The 10,343-nt window shown below is 38.9% G+C and overlaps 2 protein-coding genes across 2 annotated transcripts; both read left to right on the forward strand.

Moving 5' to 3' along the window:
• The first annotated feature begins 1,292 nt into the window (after positions 1 to 1,292).
• On the forward strand, positions 1,293 to 2,376 carry LOC113051073 (odorant receptor 131-2-like). Its single transcript, XM_026214683.1, has one exon. It carries the CDS (start codon positions 1,420 to 1,422, stop codon positions 2,353 to 2,355), a length of 936 nt encoding a protein of 311 aa, XP_026070468.1. The 5' UTR covers positions 1,293 to 1,419; the 3' UTR covers positions 2,356 to 2,376.
• Positions 2,377 to 5,474: 3,098 nt separating this feature from the next.
• On the forward strand, positions 5,475 to 6,392 carry LOC113051074 (odorant receptor 131-2-like). The gene has a single exon (XM_026214684.1). The coding sequence runs from the start codon at positions 5,475 to 5,477 to the stop codon at positions 6,390 to 6,392; it is 918 nt and encodes a 305-aa protein (XP_026070469.1).
• Positions 6,393 to 10,343: the final 3,951 nt, after the last annotated feature.

Consider the following 10,343-nt stretch of genomic DNA (forward strand, 5'->3'; position numbering starts at 1 on the left):
CTCTTCCACACTAGGCAGAGATTTGAAAATTCTCTGATTGTCTGGCGGCGTGGGCATTCTCATTCCCCAAACGTTCTTGATGCAGCTCGAGTTCCTGAAGAGTAACGTCTAAGGTTACGTATGTAACCCTGGTTCCTCGAAGGAACGAGACGCTGCATCGCAGTGCCACACCTCCGGCATCTCTGGCTGGTGCTTGCTTCATTCTTTGAGGCTGATTACCGCCGCTCAAGCTTTTATGCTTCCTGGTCTCTGACGTCTCGCCATTCCTTTGGACTGATTATACATGTTATTCAGAGACGTCACGCTGGACGCGTTCCCCAAACGTTCTGGACGCAGCGTCTCGTTCCTTCGAGGAACCAGGGTTACATACATAACCTTAGACATTTTTTACTGTTGTTAAAATATGATATTTACAACATTTTATATTGCTGCACAAATTAGCATTTCATATGTAAATATTCTTCATGGTTTTAAAAATACCTCAAATCTCAAGCAAATCACATAGAAAGTATATCCTTTTGTAATCATGTGTTTTTATTATCTTTGGTCTTTGTGTGCTTTTGTTATGGTCACATATGTAACATACGCAGGAGTAAACAGGAAACTGTGAGTCACAGCACGAGCACAGAACAGTGTAAACACACAGAGAACTAAGGGAGCTGCTAAGCTTCATCAGATCGTGTAAATCAGAGGAAAATTAATAGAAAAGATTATTATGTCGGAAGAAATATGAAGTAAACAAGAGTAAATATATCTATATATTTCCATGTACTGTACATGTATCTTTGGATATATTACCTAATTGATGCTGTTCAGTGAATCTATGTAAACACAGATAAACCGCTGCTGATTTGACTGAATATGAATGCATGATGAATTTCTATTGAGCACAGATTTATTATTTTGCACTAGACATAAATTACTAAATTACTGTGATTGCACCAATTGTTTTTTTTTAGCCTTAAAAACACAAATGAACAAGCATTGTCTCTGACAAATGGGCTCTTTTTCACATTTCCAGGTTCTCATCACGGAAGTAGTCCGTGTTTTTTTTGCAAAATAACAGAGTATACCAAAATCTGTTGCTCACTCCATCTTGCCATCTCTCCCTCCCACTTTCTCTGTTCAACTCTCTATATAAACTCGTCACTTTACTTCTGGAGCCAAATTGACTAAGCGAACTGTTAAGGTGATTTTGATCCATTTGTATTGTATAATGTACAATACCTGCTCTGTATTGCATACTCTAAAAAATTATATCCTTTGTATTTCTATATCAGGGTAACGCAAGATCTTTTGGATATAAACTTCGTGTTTCATGGACTTTGGACTGTCATTGACATCTTACAAAGAAAACAAGCTACAAAAAAATCCTGATATGATTTTGAGTCACTGCATTATACCAATTGCAAAAGAACGATGAACTCTACAATGCTTCAATACAGCGCCCAAGACAGATTTATGGAAGCTTTTGTCAGAAATATCATCTTCGTTCTCTTTGGGATCATAATTAACTTCATCAATGGAGTGTTTGTGTTTACATTTTTTAGGAGTTCAATTTTCTACAGTGATCCAAGATATATATTATATATTCACTTGGTTATCAATGATATGCTTATGGTTTTTTTCAGTGTCACTCTTTCTGTGATGGCTTATGCATGGCCGAAGGTTCCTTTCTCGTTCTGTGTCATTCTGCTAATAATAACTGCTACTACTAATAACAACACTCCTCTGACTTTGGCCGGTATGGCCGTTGAGCGTTACATTGCCATCTGCAAACCACTGCATCACCATCAGATCTGCACAGTTCGCAGGACATATATCCTCATCTATCTGATTTGGGGTGTCAGCGTTTTACCTGGACTGACTGACTTGATTGTCATAGTAGTTGCTCGTCCTTTAGCTGTCTTTACTACTGCTACTCTCTGTAGTTCAACAAATGTGTATAACACACCATACCATGAAGAACTGAGAAAAGTTATAAATGGCATATACTCCTCTGTTGTGTGGGTAATTATTGTATTCACATATTGTCGAGTGCTGATTGCGGCCAGAAGAGCCTCCGCTGATAAATCCTCTGCAAAAAAGGCCCAAAGCACCATCCTGTTACATGGAGCTCAGCTTCTGTTCTGTATGTTGTCCTACATTACTGCTGTCATAGACAAGATTTCTGCTCAACTTCCAATAGATGATCGGAAAAAAGTGACCATTCCTAATTATTTTGTAACAAACTTATTGCCGCGACTGCTTACTCCCCTGATTTACGGTGTTAGAGATAAACTTTTTTGCAATCACATGAAAAGGATTTTTGCATGTAAAATACTTCTTGTAAAGGTTGAATCAACTAAACAGTGAGCAAAAGGTTTTTTTGTTTTCATGGTGATAATTGTTTTCTTTATTTACTCACTTCTGAAAACTGCTATTTTTAGTGAGTCCTTTATTATTAGACTTCTTTGGTAATGCTCACATATTTTAGTCATAAATTGTGAAATAAAAAATGGATGTCATCATAATATAATATATAACCGAAATAAGTAAAATTATATTATTTAAAAAAAATTGTTTTTTTCAAAAATTGCACATTTTTAATGGAAGTGGATTGCACTTAGATGAATGATTTGCAAAACTTGACACAAATGTCACGCTTGAGCCTATGGCATAATTCCTGAAGCTGGACTAGAGTGTGGTGCTAGAAATGCCAATGCAGATGATAATAATTGTAAATCTTGAATGCACTGTAATTTCCTTTGCATAAAATTGTATGTCAAATACAATTATATGAATAAAAAAATAAAAAACAATGTCTTACATTTTGTTTTTATATTCCTCATACCATATGCTTGTTAACATGATACATTTTTCTCCTTTTAATTTCCGTTTCAGATTCAATAAATGGATAAATCTTAATAAAGAAGTTTTGTATTTTAGCTTGACAAGCTGATCAAACCATCAAAATCTTTAGAAGGAAACGTAGACAACAACTACAGTCAAAAGTCTTTCTTCCAAAGAAAATGATACCACTGAATTTTACACTTTTGAACTGTCACAATAAACTCTACAACTCTATAATCTTAAAGGTATTCAGATGCTTTTTCTCGCAGTCATAATTAACTCCATCAAAAAAGTTTTTGTATTAATTTTCTTTGTATTATACTAATATTAATGAATTGCAACACTTGGTGCAAACATTGAATTGAAGCCTGTTTCATAAAACCTATAGCTGAACTCATAAATTAAATGTGCAACTAGCAATGCCATTTCCATGAGTTCACTACTTGTTTTTGAACACATACTAATAAATGCAACCTTGGGAAAATGGGCCTATTTGTCAATTTGTTGCAGTTTCCAGCTGTGAAATGACCTCTGCTGGCATTAAAACACAGATAACATTTATTCTTTTGTACACAAATGATGAATAAGGGTGCAGATTTGATTATTAAATACTTTTAAGATTTCTAAACTAATACACTGACAATTGCATCTCATGAACAGCTTCATATTTATGGCTTTTCTGACATAGTAAACTTGTTAAAGCTGCATTAGGTAACTTTTGTAAAAATATATTTTTTACATATTTGTTAAACCTGTCATTATGTCCTGACAGTAGAATATGAGACAGATAATCTGTGAAAAAAATCAAGCTCCTCTGGCTCCTCCCAGTGGTCCTACTGCCATTTGCAGAAACTCCATCGCTCCCGGTAAGAAAATAACCAATCAGAGCTGTGGTCCGTAACTTTGTTTGTGTTCAAAATGTAGAAACATGTATATAATAAGCGAGTACACCATGAATCAATTTTCCAAACCGTGTTTTTGGCTTGTCCTGAATCACTAGGGTACATCTATAATAAGTGTTTATATTCGGACTATTGTAGATTGCTTCGGGGGTACCGCGGCGGAGTTACCCAGTACCTTTGTGATTCTTCATAGACATAAACAGAGAGAAGTAGTTCCGGCTACGATGTTATTCCGCAAGACGCAAGCAGTTCTGTTTATTAACCGCTAGAGCGTCAAAAGTTACCTACCGCAGCTTTAAGTGGCTCATTTGGTCACGTGAATCACAAATCCACAAATTCATTTTGATGAATACTAAATCAATTTTTTTTTTTTTTTTTTTTTTTTTGGGTGGGATGAATTAATGCACATTCACATTTAGTCTAGAACATCTGCATAAATGCAGTTATTTTTAAGCCAATGTTGACATCTTATCTAAATGGTGATTTTTTTCAAAAAACAGCAACAACAACAACAACGTTACCATTCTAATATGTTTTTCAATATCCGTGCTTGCAAAGATTCTGCACAATCTTCTTGTTCAATATTCTCTGAATCCGGCTCAAATTGATATGTCAATATTGACTCCATCCTTAACTATACCAGAGCAGACAGATCTTGCTGCTTTGGCAAGGGGCAGGGCAGTACTGAAACACGGTCTAAACTGCTCACCAATCACAATGCACTGGGGATGGCTAACCTATCACATCACATTTAGTTTTTCGGACGGTGGGCCCTTCATCAAACCCGGAACTAATCGAGCCGTTTGTGCAAGACTGGGGAGAAAGTTATTGCAATAATATAAATTATGTAAAAAATGAATTAGTTTTTCGAAACACCAAGCATAAGAGCATGTTCTAGTACACCCCCTAAACAATTTCAAGACATTGTAAAAGGAACCCTTGTAATACAGTGGTTCTTTTATGTATATGTTGCAAGTTCAGTGATGCAGGTAGTGACGATTCCCTCCAGCCAATCCGTGATCAGCAGTTTACACATCACGTTTTGGTAATAGCATGGTTCACTTGGAACCAATCAATCAATGAAGGTGGTATCAAAAAAAAAAAAAAGTAAGAGGTACCAGGCACTGTGCCCATTGGAAACCCTCCCCCCACCCCCAAAATTGAACCGTACCATGCATGTGGTACCATGCAGTGGAAAAGTGCCATTAAAGTGACAGAGGTATGGGGTGGTGTACCCCTCTGGTAGTTTTCAAGGGGCACTCCAGTTGGTAATCGTGACACTGGACCACTCACATTTTCATCAGTATTGTCTAGTCTTATATATGTTGTTGTTGTTTTTGTTTTTTAAACCTTGACTTTGGCTATTCAATAAATTTGCGCAGGAGATTTGTATTAATTTCCATAGTTTCTTTTGCATTAAAAAATACTGCGCTGTCCTGAAATCAACAGCAACTTTTTGAATAGGCTAATTAAGTGACCCAAGGGCAATGACCATCATATTTAATATTCATAATCCCTGCCCTTTCCACAAACTATAAATGACACAGATGATTAACCACTGATTAAAACCCATGTGAGCTTCAGACTGAAACATGCAGTCCAGAACCAGTTCTGCTCGAGGTAAGTCTATCTACAAGACTTTTCAAAAGGAATAGGCTAGATTAGTCTAGACAAGGTCACTACTCATGCACTCTCTCTCTCCTCATTCCCTTCCAGACTCTTGGTCATAAGCACCGGAAAATGAACTCGACGACCTGGATTGTGGATAGTTACGAAGAAGCTCTTGTCAAAAACATTGTGATCGTTTCTCTTGGTCTTATCATTAACTTCATTAACGGAATGCTAGTGGTGACTTTCTTCTCCAATCCAATGTTTTCAAGAGACTCCAGATACATTTTATACATTCACCTGGTAATCAATGACATGTTCATGATATTCATATCAATGAGTTTATATGTGTTGACCTATGCATCCCATGTTGCAAATGCATCATTGTGTTACACATTGGTTTTTCTTGGTTCAGCCACTTTTATGATCACTCCATTGAATTTGGCTGGTATGGCAATAGAGCGTTTCATTGCTATCTGTAAACCACTGCATCACTCTCAGATTTGCACACCACGAAGAACCCATATCTTTATATGTTTGATTTGGGTTATAGGCGCTATACCTTCTCTAGCAGATATCATTATTTTACTCTTAGTCGAGCCCATATCTCTCTTCAGGTCTACTGTGCTTTGCTATACATATATTTTGTTCCCGTCAAAACACCACAAGGATCGCATCACTGCTTCACAAGTCATCTGTATGTCATTTGTGTGGATAATTCTCATTTATACTTATTGCAGAGTCCTGTTCACCGCCAGAAAGGCTGTTTCAAAGGGTTCAGCAAATAAGGCTCGGAGTACGATATTGTTGCATGGTGTCCAGTTACTTCTTTGTATGCTTTCCTATATCACTCCTGTTATGGATATATTTGTCATTCCTTTTTTTCCTGCTCACAGAACAAAGATCACTTTCTTTAATTATCTAATGACGAATATTATGCCAAGATTATTGAGTCCTTTGATATATGGGGTCCGAGACCAGAAGTTTCTCAAACAAATGAACGAATACTTTACATGTAAAGTTATAATTTTAAAAATAATGCCATCATGATTTTTTGTTTTTGCTACATTTATTTAAATTTGTATTTATTTATGATTTATGTGATATTTGTTTTATTTGAGAACATTACTGAGAACAGAAATTCTCTATAGTGGCTGAAAACAACTCATACTTGAAAATTTATGCATTTTGAGTACAAACAAATGATGAATGACCTTTACTCAAAACTAACTTCACTGATGAATTTTCAATGCATTTAAAAGGCTGGTGTTTTGATGATTTTTTTGTGAAATAATTTACCCTCTAGTTCACACAGATGTTGTTAATTATATTATCTCTAGTAATTATGTATTATGGATTCATGACAACAAAAGTATTTGTGTCTTTATTTTGAATGGTAGGATTTTTTTCAATTAATTATTTCAATTACAATATATTTAAAGCCAAACTATAGTTATAACATGAACGATTAGATAAAATTATCTATTAATATTGATAATAGTACTGTGTTATGATTATTTTTTATTAAATAAATTACCCTGTATTCTTATTGTTTTAATGTTTAGATTTATTGTACTTGTTTTTTTTTTCATCAAAGAGAATGTGCATTTTGCGATGAGGTTTAGAATAATTTAATGTTTAGGCGTACAAAATGTAACTGTCTTCCATATTGTACAGCTCATATCTGCCAAATAGCCAACACTTCCACACATGCAATATTTGATCTTTTTCTCTGATTACAACCAAAGCTAAATTAGTATAAATGTAAAATACTAATTAACCTCCCTAGTCTTTTGTTAATTTGTCACATGACCGAAGCAATGAATTAAAGGGTTAGTTCATCCAAAAATGAACCCGTAAGACCTCTGTTCATCTTCGGGAGCTCTTGGACTAAATCTAAAATATCTTAAACTGTATTCTGAAGATAAACAGAGGTCTTACGGGTTTGGAATGACATGAGGGTGAGTCATTATTGACATAGTTTTCATTTTTGGATGAACTAACCCTTTATGTGCCTACACATGATCACTTATCGCTAGTGGCATTTTCACTGTTTGTTATCTTCTTTTTATACATTCTATGGTTATCATATGAAGGCACCCACAGGACAACCCCACCCCTCCATCTTAGGGTTGGCAACACAGTGACGGACAGTAATGTTAACAACGGCCTCGAGCGCTGTCACGGCGCGACCACAACAGCTTGACATTGTCTAATTTGGCACAGTCTTCCTGCTGCACTAATAGTAGTACGGATTTCCTCTGTGTATACGTATCCTTACAAGTACAATTTTAGCTGGATTCTTTGTGTCCCCTTCAAAAATTGCTCTTGAGAAATTTTATAAGGCTTGTCCATCTGGTAGCATCACACAGAATAGCTGCTGTAGCTCAGATAGCAGAAAACATCTCAGGTTACGAATGTAACCATGGTTCCCTGAGTTGGGAAGGAGACACTGCATCCTCTAGCGGTCGCTATGAGGAATGCCTCCTCGTGACCCCGGTTTGAAGCATACATTAAAAAAACACCAACAAGTTGGCCGGCAACAGCCCCTGACATCACTACCAGTGCAACTATAGATAAATAGGTGTCAGCAGAACATGTCATTCACTTCTACATCTTAAGGTTGCGTCCGAAGCATGTCAGGAAGCTAGAGGATGCAGTGTCTTGTTCCCTACTCAGGGAACCATGGTTACATTCATAACCTGAAATGTTCCATTTCAAGGGAACTTCGAACTGTGTTCTCTAGGGGTCGCTACGGGGAACAGTTGAGGGGAGTGCAGGCCAGAATCATGGCAAGCGCTAGGTACCAACTCTACCATTTTCATGGGAATTGCCAATGGGACGTTAGACCGCTGTCTGTGACATTATCCCTTACGGCCAAAGGCCTAGGCTACATACCCAACTTACCTCTTAGGGCCTCGACCCGGGGGAGAGCTCGAGGCTTGGAATCAAGAAAGATTCCTTTAAATTGATATGGCAAGGAGTCTAGCATTTTAAACTAAGTCTTGCCTGTCACACAGGGGCTACCGCTTGCTCTTGCATGAGCTTGCTTAAGGAACTGTCTCAACAGATCCCTAGTAGTAACACCCTGTTTAAACAGGTATACAAGGATACTTAGGTGGAATGGTGCCCAAGATGAATGGGGCTCACCAACTCAAGAAAGGGCATGAAGCAACCACGCAAAGTCCTCACCCTATAGGATTTTAGAAAGAATGCAAAGCCCTAGCATGCAAACTTACACATTGCCCACATAGGCCTTCATGTTGAGGGAAGTGATGCTTGAAGTGCATTAATAAAGACGCACTGGCTGAGTGGAGTCCAAGGAACCAAGGTCTAACCAACTCAAAGAAAGGGAACGAAGCTGAGCGCGTAACCCATACCATACAGGATTGCAGAAAGTGCAAGTGCAAGAGTCTTGCGTGCACACTTACCACTTACGTGAATTCTAGAAAGTGCACAAAGTGTTCAACCTGCACACGCACCACCATATGGATTTCAGAAAGTACACAGAGCTTAGCGTGTGTACTTAAAGCTTCCTAAGCATTGCAGAGGTGCCAAACCGCATGGGAGAGGCAAGCTTAAATTTACAAACCTCTGGCAAAGGGAGCATTACCTGAGACAGCATATACAAGAAGATTCTTGCAACTGCCACCTCCACTTCCCACTCGATGTGTCAGCAAGAAGAGATATCCAAGCAACAGGAAGCCCCTCAGGGTGACCCGGCCGGGCATCCAGGAAATAAGGGCAGATGTAAAAACCCACAAAGGAAACAAGTAGATACTCAAGTATTGCTCTGATTCGGACGAAAGCGCTGATGCCTCATGTGGATCACATCCCTTTGGTCTTGCCTACCTTACTTTGACCCACGATTCCTCCTACCCGCAGTGGGGGGAGGAGCACGAGTCATGATAATAGCCTTCTGTGCCCGTCTCTAATCCTCGGATCGAGACGGACCAGGACTCCTATGTTGTTCAGACTAAGAACTGGACCTTTGTGGAATTAAGGATTTGAAGGCAGCTGAGCACGCCTTAGCCTCCATGAACTTCTTGACTACCATCTCAACGGAGGTACCGAAAAGTTCGGAAGGCGAAACCGGAGTATGCCAGTGTGTATGCCTTGCCATTTAAGCGAGATGTATCCTGAAGGGGCTTAGATGGCAAGGAGGGAGATTTAAGAGAGGACGTCTGCCCCACACAGAGATAGCTAGCCAGCGTCTCTTCTACAGGGGGCATCCTCTCATCGCTGCTTTCGCACATTGCCTCGATGTTGGCATAACTTGTATGCTGAAAACAATGGATGTGAGAAGAATTCCAAATTCCAGCCTCTTCCATTCATTTTAGAACTCAACATGGAAAGTACGCAGGGCAGGAGGATTGAGAAGGCTCAACCTCAGCTTCTTCGCCATCCTCTGACATATCCTGCTCTTCCTGGGCCGAACCCAGCAGAGCACTAGCCTCTGTATCAGAAAGTGTTAAAGATATAACATCATCCTCCCAACGCTCTCTCTCATCCACCGCTGACAAGCATGGAAGGGAAAGACCCTCTCTAAACTCCTCAGCAGGAACCACCTGTGATCCCCACGAGCTCATTTTCCACCATGCCTCAGCAGCGGTGGGTCCTGAACCACGGGAAGCAGATTGCTTCCCCTCTTTCTGCGAAAAGAGAGACAAACAAGAGCGGAGCTTTTTCATTTCATTTTTCAAACGCCTACAATGCATGCAGATTGCCCCCACAAGGACATTGCATGCATGCTCTTCACCCAAATAAACAACACAAAGATTGTGTGTGTCATCGGGTGTCAAATAATGATGACACAGATACACACACTGTCTAAACAGTGCTAATAGTCACCATGACAGACAGAGAAAGATCGCTCTTACCGCGTTCATATGCACGCTTCAAACAGAACAGTCAGTGAAGTGTCCATGATGACCCCTGATGACCATGACTTCCTCTGTCCACTGTTGATCAAATGAAGGCATCACAGGAGCCAGGAAGTGA

Source organism: Carassius auratus, chromosome 31 (genome assembly GCF_003368295.1).
Source record: "Carassius auratus strain Wakin chromosome 31, ASM336829v1, whole genome shotgun sequence".
Classification (NCBI taxonomy): domain Eukaryota; kingdom Metazoa; phylum Chordata; class Actinopteri; order Cypriniformes; family Cyprinidae; genus Carassius; species Carassius auratus.